The 22,574-nt window shown below is 44.5% G+C and overlaps 2 protein-coding genes and 1 non-coding gene across 4 annotated transcripts in view; 2 read left to right on the forward strand and 1 right to left on the reverse strand.

Annotated features, from left to right (window-relative positions):
* Positions 1–14,064, forward strand: part of KIAA2026 (KIAA2026 ortholog) — a 133,971-nt gene extending 119,907 nt beyond the window's left edge. Inside the window, exon 12 of one of the 2 annotated variants that reach the window (XR_007719885.1) lies at positions 13,202–14,064. Coding sequence is in view for 1 of the 2 variants with exons in the window: in XM_050761688.1 (XP_050617645.1) it covers positions 13,202–13,239 (38 nt within the window). In the remaining variant the exon portion in view is untranslated. The remainder of the gene's footprint in view (positions 1–13,201) is intronic. The other variant, XM_050761688.1, reaches the window with a different exon arrangement.
* Positions 161–267, reverse strand: LOC126938188 (small nucleolar RNA U13). Its single transcript, XR_007720012.1, has one exon. It is a non-coding gene; the product is annotated as a small nucleolar RNA U13 (small nucleolar RNA).
* A 1,910-nt stretch (positions 14,065–15,974) lies between the features above and the next one.
* The window catches only part of ERMP1 (endoplasmic reticulum metallopeptidase 1), a 101,585-nt gene continuing 94,985 nt past the window's right edge, over positions 15,975–22,574 (forward strand). Inside the window, exons 1-2 of the mRNA XM_050761696.1 lie at positions 15,975–16,214; positions 20,242–20,342. The gene's annotated coding sequence lies outside the window, so the exon portion shown is untranslated. The remainder of the gene's footprint in view (positions 16,215–20,241; positions 20,343–22,574) is intronic.

The following is a 22,574-nucleotide window of genomic DNA, read 5'->3' on the forward strand; positions in this document are numbered from 1 at the left end:
ATACCCAGTTAAATTTGAACTTCAGATAAACAATGAACAGTTTCTTAATACAACTATGTCCCATACAATATTTTTAGGATAAATATGTCCACATATTCTATGGGACATAAACTAAAAAAGTTATTTTTTGTTTGTCTGAAATCCACATTTGCTTTTTTCATGTCAGCTAGGTAAGGCGCCCATGTCATTGTAACACGGTTTGAGGGAGGCAGATCTCACACATGAACATGGAAACCTAATCATCACACGTATGAACCACAAAAGGATCTGAAATCCAAACTAAACTGGGTTTCCTATTCCCTCCCTCATCTTCATCTCAAAGGATTGAAGAGTCTTTAGGCTCAGGTCTGGAGAGCATCTAGTACCAGACTCTCATGATGAAGAAAAGGAAATAGAAAAATCCCTGAAACCTCCTCAGCTGAGCTCCATGAGTTCTCTGTGATGCCCTTGGAGTTAACTGTCCACTGGAGACAGTGAGTTTCCATGCATCTGCAAGGGATAGATGGAATTTTCTCTTTGCAGGTGGAATATGACCTACTTAGACATCTCTTAGGTTGGTGCAAAAGTAATTGTGGTTTCGGATCATGAATTTTAAATCATTATAACTAGGCTCAAACACATTTATTTATTTATTTATTTATTTATTGAGATTGAGTCTCGCTTTGTCGCCCAGGCTGGAGTGCAGTGGTGGGGTCTCAGCTAACTGCAACCTCTGCTTCCCAGGTTCAAGCAATTCTCCTGCCTCAGCCTCCTGAGTAGTTGGGACCACAGATGTATGCCACCACGCCTGGCAAATTTTTGTATTTTTAGTAGAGACGGGGTTTCACCATATTGGCCAGGATGGTCTTGATCTCCTGACCTCATGATCCACCTGCCTCAGCCTCCCAAAGTGCTGGGATTAGAGGTATGAGCCACCACACCCAGCCTCAAATACATCTTTACTAATCAAAATGGAACCATTACAATGAAGACATTTTTGCCAATGAGAAATAAATTTGTTTATTCCTGTAGCATACACATTCATGCTTCAGGATTTGATGAACTCTTAGAAAACATTTTCTGCACCTTGCTGGTTGTGGAAGCATTTTCACTGCAAAAAGTTGTTAAGATGCTTGAAGAAGTGGTAGTCGGTTGATGAGAGGTCCGGTGAATATGGCAGATGAGACAAAAGTTCATAGTCCAATTTGTTCAACTTTTGAAGCATTGGCTGTGTGTCATGTAGTCAGGTGTTGTCATGGAGAATTGGGCTTTTTCTGTTGACGAAAGCCGGCTGCAGGTGTTGCACTTTTCAGTGCAACTCATTGATTTGCTGAGCATACTTCTCAGATGTAATGGTTTCACCAGGATTCAGAAATCTGTAGCAGATCAGACCAGCAGTAGACCACCAAACAGTGACCATGACCTTTTCTCGGTGCAAGTTTGGCTTTGGGAAGTTCTTTGCAGCTTCTTCTCGGACTAGCCACTGAGCTGGTCATTGCCAGTTATATAAAATCCACTTTTCATTGTGCATCACAGTTCGATTGAGAAATTATTCCTTGTTGTTGTGTAGAATAAGAGAAGACATTTCAAAAAGACCATTTTAAAAATTTTCCCTCATCTCATGAAGCACCCACTAAATGAGCTTTTTCACCTTTCCAATTTGCTTCAAATGCTGAACAACTGTAGAATGATTGACGTTAAGTTCTTCGGCAACTTCTCGTTTAGTTGAAAGAGGATCAACTTTGATGATTGCTCTCAGCTGGTCGTTGTCAACTTCCAATGGCCAGCCACTATGCTCCTCATCTTCCAGGCTCTTGTCTCCTTTGCAAAACGTCTTGAACCACTACTGCACTGTACATTTGTTAGCAGTTCCTGGGCCAAATGTGTTGTCGATGTTGCAAGTTGTCTCTGCTGCTTTCCGACTCATTTTGAACTCGAATAAGAAAATCACTCGAATTTGCTTTTTGTCTAACATCATTTCCATAGCCTAAAATAAACATACAACAAAGAGCAAGTAATAAGTCATTAGCAAAAATACATAAAGCAGGAAATTCTCATTAAAATGATATATAACATAACCACATTTAAGAATGTATTTAATATCAAATAGCAAAGTCCGACAGTGCAAAAACCACAGTTACTTTTGCACTCACCTAATAGTTGACCCCATAGCTGATTCTACTTAACATCATGATCTACCTTGGATAGCCCAGAAGCATTTCAGTGGGACACAACAGTCACCTTTGCTCACCAGCTCTCCATAGCCATTGTGACCAAACAAAACAAAGAAAAAAAAAAACCACCTGAATATGACTGTCGTAGCAGCTCAAGATTTAGATTAAATGACCACTAAGGTCCCCTTCCCCATAACACCTGAGGACCCATTCCTTTCAGATCCTATGATTTTTCTGTTTTCCATTGTGAGCTATGAACAAAGGCTATCCTGTGTAAGGGCAGTACCAACCCATTGGATACTGGAAAGTCACCTCTGAAAATGGTAAGGGAGAAAGAAAACACAGCAGGGTTGATCTTTATTAGGCAAAGCAGGGAGAGCCTGTCTGTAAAGGAGGGACAATTTAAACTGAGACCTAAATGGTAAGAAGGAGTCAGCCATGAAAAGATGGAGAGAGAGCATTTCAGAAAGAGAGAACAACCAGTTGGAGATCTTGAGGCAGAACAATAGAGCATGACTTAGACTGGGTTCCCAGAGCGGAGGCTGTCTCAGGGAATTTTGCACAAAAATTGGGAAGGATATAAGCCCCTGATGTCAATAGATTTGGGGAGAGCAAGTTCATCCTGAATTTCAGGGTTATGCCTGAAAATCCCAGAAAGTCCTAGTGGTGAGTACTAGTCTACAAAGAGGGATGAAGTTCTGAGCTGAAGTCCATTGCACTCACTAGGTTCTACAATAGCCTGGCCCATGGATGACTGGTGGGAAGACCACAGAGGAGGGAGTACTGACCTGGATCTCAGGGCAAGGTGACGTTCCCAGGTCTCATTCAAGTTCTCTGGTGATGTGAGCTGACTTGGGGATTGAGTGTGCCCTCGCATTCTTCCAGGGTGGAGATGACAGGCAGCTGGCATCATCCCCTCCCCCAGAGGATGCTACAGGACCAGACTCAGCACATTGGGCACACAATGGCCAGTCTGGGAACATGCTCTCGAGCTTCTTTGAGGTTTTTGTTTGTTTTTTGGTGGGTGGGTTGGGGGACAGTCTCGTTCTGTTGCCCAGGCAGGAGTGCAGTGGTGTGATCTCGGCTCACCGCAATCTCCACCTGCTGGGTTCAGGCGATTCTCCTGCCTCAGCCTCCTAAGTAGCTGGGACCACAGGTACGCATCACCACACCCAGCTAGTTTTTGTATTTTTGGTAGAGACAGGATTTTGCTATGTTGGCCGGCTGGTCTCAAACTCCTGACCTCAAGTGGTCCGCCCACCTCTGCCTCCCAAAGTGCTGGGATTACAGGCATGAGCCACCACACCTGGCCCTTGTTTGCTTTATGAGCTCAACGAGGGAGACCTGACCATCTCTTTCACAGGCATCCGTTTGGGTCTTCGAGTGGTTTGCAGCTTCTGAGGTGCCCAGCCCTTTTGGGGTTATGTGAACAGGATAACCTGGCTCTCACTTCTTCAAATAGGGGTTCCCTGGGCACCTCAACTTGAAAATCCTACCACATCCTGTTTCCTGGAAGCCCCCTAGAAGGTCCCTTTAACTAGGCTTTTAGTGTCTGTTCATGAGCTGGCCTCGGGCCTCAGAGTCCACACCAGAGCCAGCCCAAGTCAGGCCCTACCTGCCTTCACTTTCAACACTTCAAGTGGCTTCCTTTTCTCCCCTGGCAATATAGTCCCAAATTAACAGCAGGAGCTGTAGAGTCCAAACCACCTGCACTTCATCTCTTCAGTGTGTGTGACCTTGGGCAACTCGCAAACCTCTGAAAGCCCCAGTGCATGCATCTGAAATGAAAGGGGTAATAGCAGCATCTGCTTCATAGGTTCATGGTCAGAGTTAAATGAGATCCTGTTGGAAGTGCTTGGTACAGCACCCAGCACAGAATATGCCTAGCAACAAAAGTGTGAACTGTTACTGTGAGGCAGCTCAGATGGCACGGCCCCTACCCTGGCCCCCACACCAGCCCCAGGGTTGGGATTTGTACCTGTTAGACCTCTCTGGCCACTGACTGGTTCTCTGCTGCCACCTGGTGGGCTTGGCTTCCTGGCACCGCAGGCCCACCTCATGAAGGGGCCAGAGATGCCTCTTTGGCATCTGCTTACAGTGCTCAGGAGCCAGAATCCTCTTGACTCATCCTGCTTGGGGCTTAGGCCCTCTTCAGTGCTCCCCATAATATTGTGAGCTTTTGCTCTCTCACATACCCCACAGAGGTATTGCTATAAATGGGGGTTGATATCCAGCTGCTTGGGCTTCCCTTTTCAGTCCCCGCTAGCCATGTGTCCACTATGTTCCCCTTTGGGAAGGCTACAAGCCCCTGGCTCAATAGATTTGGGGACAGCAACTTCTACCTGAACTTCAGGGTTATGCCTGAAAATCCCAGAAAGTCCTGTTGCCCTTTCATAGGAGCTGAACAAACAGAACTGGCTCTTCAGAAGGCAGAGAAGGCAAGGCCACGTCCCAGTTACTACCAAGTCCTCTCTCCCTGTGCCTCACGGGTGCCTTGATTATAATAATAATAATAATATTATTATTATTAATTATTAATAATAATAATAATATTATCTCTCATTATTATTAGCTCATATATTATCAGCTCTCATTATTACCTGTGAGACCCTAAGCAAGTTACTTAACCTTTCTGAGCAATACCGTCCTCACCTGCAACATGGGAATAGAGAATAATTACAGAATTGCTGTGAGAATTAAATGAGATAACATATGGGCTGGGCATGGTGGCTCACACCTGTAATCTCAGCACTTTGGGAGGCCAAGGTGGGCAGATCACCTGAAGTCAGGAGTTCAAGAACAGCCTGACCAACATGGAGAAACCCTGTCTGTACTAAAAATACAAAAAATTAGCCGGCATGGTGGCGCATGCCTGTCATCCCAGCTACTCAGGAGGCTGAGGCAGGAGAATCGCTTGAACCTGGGAAGTGGAGGTTGCCGTGAGCCAAGATCGTGCCATTGCACTCTAGTCTAGGCAACCAGAGTGAAACTGAAAAAAAAAAAAAAAAGGATAACATATGTCAACTCATCTAGCACAGTGCCTGGCAAGTTGTTCATTGATAAAGGCTAGTGCTTCTGGGAATTCCCTGTGAATGTGCAAATAACGCGGAGGGGTGCCCAGTCCTTGGGGTAAGCCTATGAGCTCATGGCCATGGCTAAGTGTTAATCAGCTAACAAGTGACTGTCTGTGACGTAAAGAGACCCAGGACAGAGAGATTCTGGTGGTGGGGCGATAGTGATGAGGTAGAGAAAGGAACAGAATCGAGGCATGGCTAGGCAGGGGCCAAAATGGGGAAACCCCAGCAGCCAGGAGGGTGGGGGAACTAGAGGACCACAGGGGCTCCCTCCTCCCTCAGACATCCGAGAACAAGAGCTGTGGCCTGGTGGCCTTGGGCTGGCCTTGAGTGTGGCTCCCTCTCAGGAAGCAGCAGAGGAAGCTCCATCAGTTCCCTGGCTCTATTAGGAAAGGGGTTCCAGGTGAACACAGGCACAGAGCTGGCTGAAGTCTTGAGAACATGGCCCGAGGCTACGCAGGTGAGCAGAGAAGAGCACCAGTAAATCAGAAACACGGTATATCCCATGGCCATTTGTGATTAGTCACAGTCAGGAAGTTTGAGATTACAGGAACGGATTAAAATTACCTTCGGGGTGGAAAGATATTGAAGAGTCAACACCAGGGCTCATTACAATATCCAGTAATGCTAGAGCCACCCCAGATTCTTGTCTAGGATACAACGGGGGTATTGGTTCTACTTGGGAGCAGAAGAGGCTTGAGAGGAAGATGGGCTGTGTTTGTGTCTGGAAGGTAAGCAGGGGTCACCTTCATAGGCATGAGATGAAGGCCAGTCTGGTGGAGGTTAAGTAGGCATTCACCAACCGTAGCTTGGGGTGAGGATGGGAAGGTGACATCCCAGTAAGTTAGGGCTCAGGGCCCCAGAACAGTCTGGTGAGCTTTGGGGAACTGTGAGTCGTTCCATATGGCTGGAGCTCCAAGTGCAAGAAAGGGAGTGGCAGGCCTGAGGCCCCAGTCCTGGGTGCCACAGGGCCTGGAATACCACGCTGAGCCTTTGGACTGATTTTGCAGGCTCTGTTGAGTCACAGAAGGGTTTTAAGCAGGGAAAAAAGTGGGTTGACCATACTTTCAGCATATCTATTTTCCCATGTCATGAAGATATCCCAGGTGGCCATGAGGATTACCTGTATTATTGTGTGTGAAAACATTGTGTAAACTGTAAATCATACCAAGGTGAGTTCTAGAAGCACTAGCTTATACCTGAATGGCAGGGCTCTGGATTGGTGATATGAAGGGACAAAAAGGAGAGAGCCTGCGCTCTGGGTTCTGATTTTGATTTAAATGCTTGCTCCAGCATTGACTGGCCGTGTGTTTTTGGTGTGTAAGACTGTCAGCATCAGTCTCTTTATCTGCAAAATGGAAACCTAATAATTCTTTCTCTCAGAGAGGGTGAGACCTAGTGTGTCTGGCATGGAGCAAACTCTTGTGTCAGTCCAGGTTCTTTAGTTGTGAGCAACAGAAACTCTGGCTACTTAAGAAAATTAATCGGAGGTTATGAAGGTGTCCCCAAAACTATAGAAAAATATGAGCAAGCCTGTCCTTAAGAAGGAATAGAGGGTGGGTGCAGTGGCTCATGCCTGTAATCCCAGCACTTTGGGAGGCCGAGGTGAGAGGATTGCTTGAGTCCAGGAGTTCGAGACCAGCCTGGGCTGCATAGAGAGATAGTGAGAACCTGTCTGTACAAGAAAATAAAATTAGCCAGGCATGTTGGTGCGTGCCTGTGGTCACAGGTACTCAGGAGACTGAGGTGAGAGGATCACGTGAGCCCACAAGAATGAGGTTGTAGTGAGCTACGACTGCAGCACTACACTCCAGCGGTGTGACAGAGCAAGACCCTGTCTCAACAAAAAGAAGAAGGAGGAATAGGACAAAGTTGTTTTGTGGGATACAGGTAGCAAGAATTAATGAATGACCTTCCAGGTTGCTGCCACCAGAATGAAATCAGCTTTGTTCATGGTCATCTTTGTCTGTGTATAAGTTCAGTTTCCTTGGAGAATCTTGCATCAAACTAAATAATACACAGAGAGAGGTTCTCTAAAACAAAAGATGTTTATTTAGGAATAAAGCATTGCAATGGTAATGTGCCATAGCAAACTATGTACATATTTGAGAAAGTAAAGAAGACAAGGGTTTTTACAGGAAAAGTGAAGAGAATTACATACTTGTCTTGAAATAATTATTTTGGACTACAAAGATCAATAACAAGGGTGACTTCAGTGTGATACTGGACAGGCAGTAATTAGGCTGTTGTCCTTGCAGTATTTTTTGTGTAAGGTTGAGATGGCCTTTGTGCAAGGCTGTGGTTTTGCAGGCTTTTGTTATCAGGCATACAAGCATGAGAAGCCTCTTTCGTTTGTCAGGGTTCAATTTTTCAGGGTTTTCTTGACATTAGTGACTCCATTTTGATTCTGACTACTTTCACACTTGTTTGGCTAGCTTGGGTCTCATGCGAAATCCTTGCTCAGGCATAAATTGCCTGGAGGTGGGGTGTAAGGGGTAGTATTTAACACCCCATCAAGGCTAAGGCAACAGGGAAGGACTAATTCTTCAGGAAGAATATAGATTGCTGTCACCAAATTAAGAAGTAAGGGATCCCACAGAGACAAAGACAGAGATGCCCTCGACAACATTTGGCAAATGGTGACCGTCACAGTTACACAGTACTGGGTTCATTGAGCTAGGATTTGTCCCTGAGAAGTCTTCCTAGTCTTTGCTGTCTCCTAATAAGCACTGTGGGAGGAATGGGGTTGCACATCTAAAAATCCTGCAGGAGACTGTGGAAGGCTGCCAGGAGCTCCCCGTTCATATTCTCATCCTACCACTTACTACATGACTGTGACATCACCTGTTCATGTCTGACACATCCACTGGTTCCTAGGCTCTGTGAGGGTGGGGATTACATCTTTCTGTATTTCCACTGCCTGGCACAGAGCCTGCCACATGGTAGAGCCTCAGTGAACTAAACCGTCACTCAGATCTCATCTCTAGTGACTTCCTAGGAAGTAGCACTATCAGAGAAATCAGGATGATATTTCAACACTAAGAACAATTGTCTATTTCAGTATATTTTTCTGTTTCTGATTTTGAAAGAAATCAGCCTTTCCCTATCCAGTCACCATCACCCTAAGTATCATATCCTTCTTGACAGGTATTGCTCTGAAGACTTGATGGAGGTTTATTGATAGGAAAGGGCTTACTCAGTATACACAGCCCTTCAGTAACTCCTACCAAGCATAGTGTTCAAGGGGCAGAGGGCTCCTGAGGGCAGCCCTGAGAGTTACCCAGGTCCCAGCACAACCTGGGAGGACATCCCTGGTCTCCAAGCCTCCCTCTTCCCTGCTTAACATCAAAGAACTAAAGGGGTTAGGAAAGTTCTTGAAAGTGATGAGCATTTTAACTATTAGGCTGTGGACCTCCCCTGTGTCTCTGGCGGCACTTTTTCCAGTCTTCCCTTCATAGCAGCCAACTCTACAATCCTACAAGACCTGGTTTCTTAGGGCTGATAGTTTGAGATTCTTATAGTTAGTTTTTATATTTAGAGAGAGAGGCCATTTATAAGGAAGGCCTTTAATTGTTTGGAGAGGGGCATTTGACTCTCCCATACATCCTGCTCATTTCTGTCTCCCTGCTGGTACCCCAAAATACCTGGAAGTAGCAACCAGACCATAAACAATTGAAAAGGCGGGGGGATCGGGGTGGGAAGGATTGTGTATGTGCAAAGTGTGTGAAGGAATAAACCAACCCTTTAACAAAAGTTCTTATCCCTGGATGAGTTAAGTGATTTCCTCCACCTTGGGTGAGATCTTATAATTTTAAGAGTAATGGGCCAAGCATGGTGGTTCACGTCTGTAATCCCAGCACTTTGGGAGGCCGAGGCGGGTGGATCATGAGGTCAGGGGTTCGAGACCAGCCTGGTCAACATGGTGAAATCCCATCTCTACTAAAAATACAAAAATTAGCTGGGCGTGGTGGTGCACACCTGTCATCCTAGCTACTCAGGAGGCTTAGGCAGGAGAATTGCTTGAACCTGGGAAGCAGAGGTTGCAGTGAGCTGAGATCGCACCACTGCACTCCAGCCTGGGCGACAGAGTGAGACTTCATCTCAGGGAAAAAAAAAAAAAAAAAGAGTAATGTTGGAGGAAAGGGAAGGGGAAAGGGATCAGGTAGAAACTGAAATTGCCCAAGGTCAGAGTCATGTTTTCTCATTTCTTCCTGACCATATCTGTGTGGGGAAAACTAATTCAGACTTTTTAAGAGCTAAAGAACTCCAGTGTTTTTTTGTTTGTTTGAGACAGAGTCTCGCTCTGTTACCCAGGTTGGAGTGTAGTGGCAGGATCTCAGCTCACTGCAACCTCCGTCTCCCCCAGGTTGAAGCAATTATCTCCTGCCTCAGTCTCCTGAGTAGCTGGGATTATAGGCACACGCTATGACGCCCGGCTAATTTTTGTGTTTTTAGTAGAGATGGGGTTTCAGCATGTTGGTCAGGCTGGTCTCAAACTCCTCACCCTGTGATTCTACCACCTCATCCTCCCAAAGTGCTGGGATTTACAGGCTTGTTTTTGTTTGTTTGTTTGTTTGTTTGTTTTTATTTTAAAGAAAGTTCTGGTGGGGTGTGACGGCTCACACCTGTAATCCCAGCACTTTGGGAGGCCAAGGTGGACAGATATCTTGAGGTCAGGAGTGAGACCAGCCTGGCCAACATGGTGAAACCCCGTCTCTACTAAAAATAAAAAAAGTTAGCTGGGCATGGTGTTGTGCGCCTGTAATCCCAGCTACTTGGGAAGCTGAAGTTGGAGAATCCCTGGAACCCGGTAGGCAGAAATTGCAGTGAGCTGAGATCGTGCCACTGCACTCCAGCTTGGGAGAAAGAGATTCCGTCTCAAAAAGAAGTAAGTTCTACATAGAATTTTTATCTTGTTACATTAAAAAAAATCCAGTAGAACTGACTTATTATCTGACAGGGAGATCCAAGCTATAGGATATTTTAGAATCATAGTCAGAGGTTGGATAAATCCATCATCTCTGACATTCTGCAGGTAAATAAACTAGAACCTAGAGAGGCTGACCACGTGAATCAGATTATCTGGTTCCTTATCTCTGCATTTCCTTCCAGTGAGTCATCCCTGAGCTCATTTAATTGGTCCAACCCAGTGTCTGCTTGTCAGTTAATTAAGAGAAGCTTCATAGGCCCAAGTGTGATATCTTAAAGAGCCAATGGTGGCCCCCAGACCGGTGTGGGCGGTCAGGAAGGGACGGGTTCCTTTGGGGCAGCTGGCATTGGGGACTGGGATTGGGTTGATCACAGATCAACCAGCCTGTTAGGGATGGAAAGGAGGCAGGGTCTCAAGGGGACAATGCCTACCAGCAGCTGGCTGTGTAGGGGCCACAACTCCCATCAGGCTTTCATGTGTTTCTTTTTTGTCTCTTGTCTTTTTTTGTTTTTTTTTTTTGAGACAGGGTCTTGCTCTGTTGCCCTTCCCAGGCTGGAGTGCACCATCACACCAGCTAATTTTTGTATTTTTAGTAGAGATGGGGTTTCACCATGTTGGCCAGGCTGGTCTTGAACTCCTGACCTAAAGTGATCTGCCCACCTCAGCTTCCTAAAGTGTTGGGATTACAGGCGTGAGCCACTGCGCCCAGCCTGATGTGTTTCTTGATGTTTCTTTTCTAAACTCCCTCTGATGTTTAGCAAAGTCTTTGTAATATTTCAGCCAGCATCAGCTCTACTGTGAGTTTTAATGAGGCGTCTGAACAACCCTGGAAGTCAATAGATGGCAACAGCAGAGAGTAAAGTGAGAACTCCATGGGGAAGGAGAAACCCTCAGGAGAGGCAGGGGCTCTGGCATCAACCATCTCTCTCTGACCAGAATCTCCTTCCAAGTTGAAGCTTCAGGAGTTTGGGTTTTTCCAGGCTATATTATTGGTCCAATAAGATTAGAAAACATTGAACTAAATAAAGTTAAACAGGTTTCTTCATTACAAACTCTTCTAACATCCTTAATCTACTGATATACATTATGAATCTTCAAGAGAAGGCAATTGCATTGCCAGCAGAATTTCTCCAACTATTTTATTATGAAGAAAGAGCTTGTTGGCTTTGGTGCTCCAAGAAATACTCTTTGGGCCACATCATTACGAAGAGTCATTTTAGATCCCACCTCTTGTGTGATTGATTGTCCTATTCCTCGAAGTATTTAACAAAGAGACTAAAATGTAATCCCTTTCCACAAGGAATTCAGCCCATAAATATCTACTAAATGTATGTATTCTTACTGAGTGCCAGAAACTGAGCAAAGTGATTAATAACATGGATTATTTCATTTTATTCTCAAATCCTCACAGCAGCGCTGTCAGGTATGTGTGATTATTACGCCGCTTTTAAAGAGATTGAGGCTCATGAGTTTAGATAACTTAGGATTATATAAGTAGTAACTGGCAAATGGCACAACTCCCATTCTTACACATGGTGCCTCCCCGAGGGGGACACTTCCCAGGAACTAAACACAGTCCAGCATAAGACACCTTTTAAGTGTGGTTACTCTTTCCCAGGGTCGGTTATTTATTTAGCAACATTGGTTCCAGGGACCCTCCGTGTCGATTATTCCTTAATGTTCTCAGGGATAGGGACTGACTCATTCACCTTTCCATTATCAGTTGCTGCCACATAGTAGGGACTCAATAGATATTTCTTGAATGAATAAAAATAAAATAAATGAAGACACTGATTTATAACTGGTCCTGGTGATAAACAATTCCTAACAGAGGCATTGCCCAGATCCTTTCAACTAGTCCATAAAATTTCTTGAGCACCTATGATATGGAAGGACTGAATTCAGTAGTCACCAAAGCTTATTGAGTTGCTGTTTCCCTTTCTGAACCTCTAATATTCTACATCACGTGATTACATGTTTTTGAAGGCAGGCCTTCTTCAGACAATAGATGGACAGCCTTAGGCATAAAGCCCTTTCCTGTATGAATTCCTCTATGGTAAAAATCATATTGATTGCTTAGGGAGGGGGATACTGAGTTAGTGGTTAAGGTGAGAAGGATAACTCCTCAAATTAAAGAACTGCATGAACCCTTAACACTCAAAAGCTGCGAAGCATAGAAGGTATTTAATAAGTGCTTATTAAGAAATCTGTTTTTTAATTTAAAAATTTTTAGAGATAAGGTCTCACTCTGTCACCCAGAAAAAAGGTTTCACTCTGTCACCCAGGCTGGAGTGCAGTGGTGTGATTATAGCTCACTGCAACCTCAAACTTGTGGGCTCAAGCAATCCCTCTGGCCTCAGCCTGCTGAGTCTCTGTGACTACAGGTATGCACCACCACGCTGGGCCTATTGTTTTTTAAAATTTTGCAGAGAGGGGGTCTCGCTATGTTGTCCAGGCTGGTGTCAAACTCCTTTGGCTCAAGCAACCCTCTTGTCTTGGTCTCTCAAAGTGTTGGAATCACAGGCATGAGCCACATACCCAGCCCTTCCCTGAGATCCATACTTGGCTTGTGGCTAGATGAGATGCCATTTCATGGGCTTTTTCTCGTCACAGACCTCCCCATGCACGTTTTGCCCTCCTCTAACTCCTCTCCCCACCTGGGGTAGCAGTGTTCCAGGCCCCACTCTCAAGCAGAAGTAACCCCTGCCAGTCCAGGCTCGACCAGGTCACTGAGCCCCTTCCTTTAGCCTTGGGGGCTCCTTCCTTCCCTTTTCCTTCAGGGCAACGTCTTTCCCCCAAAGACTCTGGGTCATCTTTCCTTTCCCTCTTCCAACTACATACACTCAGTCCAGAAGCAGATGTTTTGGGAATGTATTTGTTTTGTTTGGATGTTTTACTGCAGAGATGGGAAATTTTTCATTTAATGCTCTTCTTTTCTTCATGTGGATCTGCATACCTTACTGTAAGAGAGAGAGAGAGAGAGAGAGAGAGAGAGAGAGAGTGTAACCCTCAACATGCTTTTTCTGTTCTCTCACTCAAAACAGAAGTCATCAACACAGAAGACTTCTGTGACCAGATGTGAGAAGTGTTTCTCTCCACCACCAAGCAAGCAATCAAGTCTGCAGTGGACACCCAATGAGTGGCCTCCAATTCAACTCCAACACTATCTACCTGGAGATAGCATCAGATCCCACAGGTTGAGGGCTCTGTCCCCAAGGCTGGCCCCTACCACTGCCAAACACCAGCTGATTATAAAGGATATTACAGATGAAGAGACGTATAGGGTGAAGTATGGAAAAAGGAGCATGGACCCTCCATGCCCTCCCTGGACCCACTGCCCTCCAGGAATCTCCAGGTCTTCAGCTACCAGGAAGCTCCCCAAATTTTGTCCTCCTGGGCATTTTGTTTTGGTTTTGGTTTTGCTTTTTTTAGAGAGGGGGTCTTGCTATGTTACCCAGGCTCGCCTTGAACAACTGCCTCAGTCACCCAAGCTCCCAAGTAGTTGGGATTATGGGTGCATGCCAAGCACACAACTTATCTTGGGCCTTTTAGGGAGACGTCACTGGAAAGGCATGATTGACCACCATGTAGAAATGTGATTGGACCAAAAGGGTAGGATCTCATAGGAATAGACTGAGTGGGGAAACTCAGCAAGGCCTTTTGGTCTATCTGTGTAGCATTCCTTCCTCCAGGGTAGGTGACAGGACCCTCTCTGGCAGATGAAGGGAGGGCAGGAAAAGGTCAGAGAGAGAGATTCTGTTTCCTGAGGCCTGCTTCAGAGACCTATAGTGTCCCAATATTATAACAAAAGACTGTAACAAGGGCTATGGGAGTTACGCACCAGGAACTGTGGACGAAGACCAATATGTATCTATCATATGATCACACTTACCCATGTCATTTCCTCTCTCAGAAGAACTTCTTTTAACATTTCTTGCAAGGTAGGTCTGCTGGTGACAAATTCCCTGAATTTTTGTTTGTCTGAAAAAGTCTTTTTTACTTTCGAAGGATAATTTCACAGGTTATAAACTTCTAGGTTGGTGTTGGGTCTTTTTTTTACTCCCCTCAACTCAACACCGTTTCAAGCCATTCTATTCTTAATTGCATGGTTTCTTTTCTTTTTGTCTCCTAACTTTTTTAGAGACAAGGTCTTACTCCGTCCCCAAGTTGGAGTGCAGTGGCACCATCATAGCTCACTGCATCCTTGAAGTCTTGTGCTTAAGCAATCCTCCTACCTCAGCTTCCAGAGTAGCTGGGTCTACAGGTATGCACCACCAAGCCCAGCTAATTTTTAAATTTTTTGTAGAGATGGGATCTCACTATGTTGGCTAGGCTGGTCTCAAACTCCTTGGCTCAAGTGATCCTCCCATCTCGGCCTCCCAAAGTACTGGGAATACAGGCATGAGCCACCACACCTGGTCAATTGTGTGGTGTCTAAAGAGAAGTCAGTTGTAATTCTTATCTTTGCTCCTCCATGTACTAAGTTGTTTTCTCCTATGGCTTCTTTCAAGATTTTTTCTTTATCTTTTATTTTCTACAGTTTGAATATTTTATGCTAAATGCGGGAGTTTCTTGGCATTTATCTTGCTTGATGTTCTCTGAGCTTCCTGGATCTGTGGTTTGGTGTCTGATATTAATTTGAGGGAAATTATCAGTTATTATCTTTTGTTTGTTTGTTTTTGTTTTTGTTTTGTTTTTCTAGACAGGGTTTTTCTCTGTTGCCCAGGCTGGAATGCAATGGTGTGATCTCGGCTCATTGCAACCTCTGCCTCCCAAGTTCAAGCAATTCTCTCTTGTGCCTCAGCCACCCAAGTGGCGGGGATTGCAGGCGTGTGTCACCATGCCCAGCTAATTGTTTTTGTATGTTTAGTAGAGCTTGGAAAGGCATGATTGGCCACCATGTAGAAATGTGATTAGACCAAAAGGGTAGGATCTCACAGGAATAGACTGAATGAGGAAACGCCATGCTGGCCAGGCTGGTCTTGAACTCCTGACCTGAAGTGATCTACCCACCTCAGCCTCCTAAAGCACTGAGATTACAGGTGTGAGCCACCATGCCTGGCCTCGGTTATTATTGTTTTAAATATTTCTTCTATTCCTTTCTTCCTTTCCTTTTCTTCTGGTATTCCCATTAAATGTATATTATATGTTTTATAGTTGTCCCACGATTCTGTCCTGGGTTTTTGTTTTTGTTTTGTTTCTTCCTTCCTTTTTCTCTTTGCTTTTCAGTTTTAGGCGCTTCTATGGACATAATCCTCAAGCTCAGAGATTCTTTCTTCAGCCATGCCCAGCCTATCAAAGGCATTCTTAATTTCTGTTGCAGTGTTTTTGAGCTCTAGCATTGATTTTTTTATTCTGTCTTAGATTTTCCATCTATCTTCTTATAGCACTCATCTGCTCTTGCATGTTGTTTACTTATTCCATTTGAACTCTTAGCATATTCGTCATAGTTGTTTTAAATTCCTGACCTCACAATGTTCTAAATTCCTGGCCTGATAATGTTCCTGGTGGAATAATGTTGTCTTATAATTTCAACATTTTTGCCATATCTGAGTCTAGTTTTGATGCTTGCCCTGTCCCTTTGAACAGTGTTTTTTGCCTTGTAACTTTTTGCCTTGTAATTTGCCTTGTAATTTATGCCTTATAATTTTTTATTGAAAGGCAGGCATGATGCACTAGGTAGACAGACCTTTAGTGGTGTGATGTGAGGTGTGGGGGTAGCATTCTATAGTCCTATGATTGGGTCACAGTCTTTTAGGGAGCCTGTGCATCAGGGCTGAGAACTTTATAAGGGTTCCTCATTTCCCCTGCACCCCTTGACATGAGACAGAATGGGAAAAGAGGCTGGAGTTGGATATTTCCCTTCCCTGGGTCAGCTCTAATTAAACCCCAATAGGGCAGATCCTGATATAATAGTTTCTCTTGGGGTAGGCCTTGTTAAGTGGGACCAGAATGCTCTGGTATATTTCAAAATGGTTCCTTTTCCCTTCCTCCTCCAGGAACATAAAGGGATTTTCCTTCAATCGTCACTCTGAGAACCTGGTAGAGCTCCAGAAGGTAAACTCATAAAAGTATCTTACCTGTAACTGGGTCCCTGGGGCTCTTAACTGTCAGACTTGTCATTACCAAGCCTCCAGCCATTCGTTCGTTAATCATAGAGCAGGTTTTTCCTGCAGCGACACTGGCTCTCAGAGGTTTCTGCTTGTGGGTTTCTGCTCCAGTAAGTTTGGATTCTCATTATCTGCCTGGCTGTCTCTAATTTGGGGGGCAGTAGTTTGTCCTGTGACCTCACTTCCTTGACAGATCTAGAACGAGTTAGCTTTTCAGTTTGTTTAGCTTTTTACTTGTTGCCAGGATGAAGCGATGACTTCCATGCCCCTTACCTGCCAGACTGAAAACTGAAAGCCTCTCCTCTTTGGAAGGATAATTTCACTCGGTACAGGATCCTAGGCTGATGGTTCTTGTTTTTTAACACTGTAAAAATTTCACCTAATTCTTTTTTTTTGAGACGGAGTCTCGCTCTTGTCACCCAGGTTGGAGTGCAGTGGCACAATCTCGGCTCACTGCAACCTCTGCCTCCTGGGTTCAAGAGATTCTCCTGCCTCAGCCTCCCGGGTAGCTGGGATTCCAGGTACCCACCAACATGCCCAGCTGATTTTTGTATTTTTAGTAGAGATGGGGTTTCACCATGTTGACCGGCTGATCTCCAACTCCTGAACTCAGATGATCCACTTGCCTCAGCCTCCCAAAGTGCTGGGATTACAGGTATGAGCCACCATGCCTGGCCTCACCTTATTCTTGATTCTGATTATTCTGCTTGTGTAACCATGGACAAGCCTTTTCCTCTCCCTGGGTCTCAGTTCCTTTATTTGTAAGGTGGGTAGATCTTGTGGAAAGGGTTGAAGTCTATGGTCTCCAAGGGTCCTTCCAGCTCTAACAATCTTTGATTCAATCATGCAACTATACAACAACCACACAGGGTTTGATGTTTCACCTAATACCAGTCTGTGGCTACTGGTGTGAGCTTGTCACATGCCCTCCTGGCTCACTGCGAATCACAGCACGTTGCTGCTTAGAGAGGTCATGGTAGGCAGTCCTTGCAATGAGGTGTTCATCTATGTTTGGCCAGTCTTCAAAAAAATACCAACCCCTGAGAAAGCAGAAAGCCTACAACCAGAATGCTAATGCCTGTGCTCGAGAAGGAAACTTCAGTGGCAACAAAAAGCACAGCAAAACAGTGTCCCAATGAAGCTCTTCTGAATTCGACACCATTTGAAAGTACTCCATTCCCCTAGCAACTTTTTTTACTTAAAAAAAAAAGCAGGAACTGTTTTTTAAAATGATATAAGAACATTATATTGAAGAAAGCAATATGATATTTTGTCAAATAACTTTGGTATGATTGTGACTGTCATGTGTGATCAACCAATTCTAAGGAGAACTCTATCCTGTGCAGAATGCTGGCATGCTACTTAGAGCTGATTGAGAGGATGACGTGCCCAGGACTGGCAGGAGCCCCCTGGTTTGGACTTCTCGCTTGATACCAAAATATTCCATTTTTAACAGAGCAATTTGGCAACGTGTCTCAAAAGCCCTAAACATGTTCTTCCCTTCTGGATAGTGATGAAGAGCTGGACAGATATTTGGCTAGGACTCCCAGCCTTCTTCTACTACAGGTACAGGAGGAAGATATGCACTAGGGACACTCTAGGCAAAAGCACAGCATTTGTTATTGACTCATTTTGGCCCCACATCTCTGTGTGAAAGCTTCAGGTTGTTGAGCTGGACTGCACCTTGTGGAAGCCCACAGTGCTAACTGTATACCTTTGAGTGAAGACTTAGACCCTCTACTGGCTGCCTTCACTCTTGTCCCCAAGATCCATACTTGAATCTCTTTGTCCTAGAGGACTCACCAACCTGAAAGCAGGAAGAAACAGTGAGACAACCTAAAAGAAAAGAATGTTCCTCCCTAAGGCCTCGAGCAAAACCAGAACAAAGGCTCCCACACCTAGACTTTTCCACCGCATGGGCAGGTAGTGCCCCTAGTGGGAGGCAGCAGCCCCAGGTCCATGTTGCCACCTCAGCTTCTTAGAAAACAACACCCAAAAGGCCATGAGCCTTCCCTTTCTCTAGAAACTAGTATCTCCTTTTTCTGAGAGCACTGTCCTGCCCCAACTCCTTTAGGTCAAAGTGGAAGTTTCATATTCTTCGAGAACCTGCCCTCCTAGGGGGTTATTTGGTTGGTCCAGGGCCAGCTGTATCCCTGCCCTTCCCATGGTTTGGTCAAATGCCCTTCTTTTGATTACAGAAGATATTTCAGGATTCTTGCAATTGACTCTCCCTTTTGCTAAAGTCATTTGAGACAGGTTTCTAAGATGGCAAGTCAGGAGACTAAACAGATCCCCAAAAGTGGGAAGCTAGAGAGAGAGGCCCCCATGTGGACACTAGCATTTCCAACCTACTATCACTGACACCCTCACCTTTTACCACCATGTCCTGAGAATGATTTTGCATCTGAACCACTGTCTTCACCCCTTCTCCTCCTCATTCCCAAGGGGCCCTGAAAGGGGAGTTTTGAGTCCTTCCTAAGGGCAGAAGCAAAACCTCAGTAGCCAGTCTATGTCAGGATTTTAACCTCAGGACATAATCAGAGGTGTGCACACATATTAAAGTTCAGTGATCTAGGGCTGCATTCCTGTAGCTGTAAAAACAATGGAAAATAACCTAACAATAGTTCAAAGAATTATGGTCCATCCATCCAACAGAATGCTTTGCAGCTATTAAAAATGATATTTTTAAGGAATATTTAATGACATGAAAAATGCTTATGATATGATATACCAAAAGCAGGCCAGGAACAGTGGCTCACCCTTGTAATTCCAGCACTTTGGGAGGCCAAGGCAGGTGGAGTGCTTGCCCCCAGGAGTTCAAGATCAGCCTGGGCAAGATAATGAGATCCTAGCTCTACAAAAAATTTCAAAAATTAGCCGAGCATGATGGCACACACCTGTTATCTCTGTGACTCAGGAGGCTAAGGTGGGAGGATTGGTCAAGCCCAGGAGGTCAAGGCAGTGAGCCATGATCGTACCGCTGCACTCCAGCCTTGGTGTCAGAGTGAGACCCTGTCTCAAGAATAAATAAATAATAAATAAAAGAAATAATATACCAAATTCAGAATATACAATTTATTGTACTTTATAACCTAAATTATATCAAGTTATATATACATAAACAGCCAAAAAGAACCACACAAAAAATGATAATTCTACTTTCTTCATTATGTTTTCTGTATTTTCTAATTGTTTATGATTTGCATGGTTTACTTTGGTATTTATTTGGTATTATGTTTTGGCATAATATTTTATATTAAGTAATGAATGATATTGAAAAGATCAGAACCTTATTAGAACACATCTTCCTATGGAAAATTCAGATTTCCTTCTCTGCTGTTTCCTTCTCTGCTGTTTCCTACGGAAAATTCAGATTTCCTTCTCTGCCTTTACCAGAGGGTCACGTGACCAGTAGTAACCGTGAGGACCTGTTTTCTGCCATGATATTCCCTCCAGAGTACATGCTCTTGGTTGTCTGAATCCCCGGAATGCTGGGCCAGTTGGCTCAGTGGGAGCTGCCATTCCAACCCCCAGGGCAGGGTTGTTTCTTTAGCTGGCGGGTGGCTTTTGGTACCAAACAAGTAACTTTCCTTTCCCATGAACTTGTCTGCAGTCCCAAATGACTCTGCTGACCCTGTTATCTGCTTTATTCCAGCTTTTATTCCAGCTAAGGTGGGGAGCCTATAGATTCCTGGGGTCCCACAGAGGTGACATAGCAATGAGAGAGCTGATGATGTCTCATATTCATGACACACCTTTGCCTGGATTCACAAGTGTGGCTACACAGGGAGCATAGAGACTAAGGGTTGAGGAGCCAAGGTTCTCGGCCTCCCTCCTGCCGTCTGACTATCTGAACTTGAACAAGCCTTTCTGAAGCTCTCTGCCACCTGTCTACCAGTGTAAACTGTGATCCAGGGAAACAAAATCTCAGACATCTTTTCTGACCTAAATTGTCTCTCCTATTCATTCCACAGAGTGTGCCTAATAATAAGAGCAAACCCCTGCCACATGCCAGATGCAGTTCTAAACACTTTATACAGATGGACTCATTTAATCTTCAAAACAACGCTGAGAGGTAGGTACTGTTATCATCATCATCATCATCATTCCTTTTTCATCAGATGAGGAAACTGAGGCAAAGGGGGACTCAGTAACATGGCCAGATGCACACAGCCGGGATGTGGAGAGACAGGGATTCTAATCCAGCCGAACTGAATTTTAAATCTAGACCATGAACCACTCTGCTCCACTGCCTCTCAGTGATGTGAATTTCAGCTCACCCGTCTTTATTTCAAACTTGGCCAGAGGTGGTCAGTCAGCCACAGTGACACACTGGCAAAACTGCAAAGTGAGTGATGCCCGCCTCCCTTATCCTCCAGCTGCTCAAGGTTGACCTTTGGGGTCACTGCTGTATAATTCTCCTTCTTCTCAAGCATGCAAGGATGGCAGAGGCCCTCCCACTGCCTCCTAGACCTACTAGGACAAGACAATGGCTGTGGGCTTCCCCACCCTCTTGGCCCCATCTACTGACAAAGAAGTAAGAAAGTACTGTTTTCCTGGTTTTTCAGAAAATAAGAAATACAATACTTATCACTTAATGAGCATGCTCTGCACATGTTATACATACAAATTAACTCATTTGGTTTTCAAGCAAGACCCCCCTACCCCCATTTTTCCAAGACAGGGTCTTGCTCTGTTGCCCAGGCTGGAGTGCAGTGGTGTGTAATCATGGCCCACTGCAGCCTTGACCTCCTGGGCTCAAGTGGTCCTCCTGCATCAGCCTGCCAAGTAGCTGGGACTATAGGTGTGCACCACCATGCTCAGGTAATTTTTAAATTTTCTTGTAATTTTTAAATTTTAGATTTTCATGGTGAGGGATGGGATCTCACTATGTTGCTCAAACTCCTGGGTTCAAGCAATCCTCCTGCCTCAGCCTCCCAAAGTGCTGGGATTATAGGCATGAGCCACTGCACCTGGCCTCAAACAACCCATTCTTATTACCAGTCCCATTTTACAGATGAGGCCAATGAGGCTCAGGGAGCTCGCGTAACTTGCCTGAGGGCTCACGACTAGAAAAGGAACAGGAAGCACAGCACTAATATACACGTACCTTGCTCTCGGCCCATCCCCACCCTCTCTTCCCACAGCTGGGTCATCACCTGACCCTCTCGTCCCCACTCAGATTTTTGAAAAAACGTTTATAACACTATTAATTCAAATCAAGTACTTTGGGTTTGAAGACCTTCTGTTCAAATTTGATTACAGGTTTCCTTAGTTTCCCATGCCTCCAGTTCTGTGAAATTACAAGTTCATCTGTCCTTGACCTAGATCAGTCATTTGAAATGGTTGAGAGAGAGGTGAGATAATCTGTGTACAAGTGATTTCAAAAGCATCAAGTGAGCTACCAATTCTGGGCTGTTTGTCATAATCTGCATATTAATAGCATTCTCACACAGCCCCCAGGCTGCGTGGAGGAGCAGCTCTGTTTGTATAAATCCCAACAATAGGATCCAACAATCCTCTGCCTACTTATCCTCTCCCCACTATTGTTGGATCCTATTGTTTGGATATATTGTTTGGTAATACTGGTTCTGATCCCCAAAACAGAAGAAATATTATCCAAACAATATATCCTGTTCGATCTAGAAATCACAGAGGTAACTAGTAATAGTTCTATAAACAATATAATCCCAACACCAATGGAAACTGGTGTAAGAGAGAGGCTCATCTGCAATTTACCCCCCAAAACAGAAGTGTAATATGTGTAATAGCACACCTACATGTTTAAAATCTGCTTTTATTCATTTATATTCTACCGTACAACAATCACATAATAAGCGTTCACAATTATTTGATTAAAAATTGTTTTTAAAAGTAACACATACTTACTGCCAAAAACTTGGAAAATGCAAAAAGAATGAGGAAGAAAATTTAAATTACTGTTAATGTCAGAAGCCAGATATAAATCCTGCTTTTAGCTGTATTTTCTTCTGAACTCATTTTATATATTTTTATTTTATTTATTTGTTTATTTATTTATATTATCTTTTTTTTTTTTTTTTTTTTTTTTGAGATGGAACCTCACTCTGTCGCCCCGGCTGGAGTGCAGTGGCACGATCTCGGCTCACTGCAACCTCCTCCTCCCAGGTTCAAGCGATTCTCATGCCTCAGCCTCCCGAGTAGCTAGTATTACAGGCGTGTGCCACCACGCCCAGCTAATTTTTGTATTTTAGTAGAGACCAGGTTTTACCTTGTTGGTCAGGCTGGTCTCAAACTCCTGACCTCAGGTGATCCGCTTGCCTTGGCC

This window comes from Macaca thibetana, chromosome 15 (assembly GCF_024542745.1).
Source record: "Macaca thibetana thibetana isolate TM-01 chromosome 15, ASM2454274v1, whole genome shotgun sequence".
In the NCBI taxonomy this organism is placed as follows: Eukaryota; Metazoa; Chordata; class Mammalia; order Primates; family Cercopithecidae; genus Macaca; species Macaca thibetana.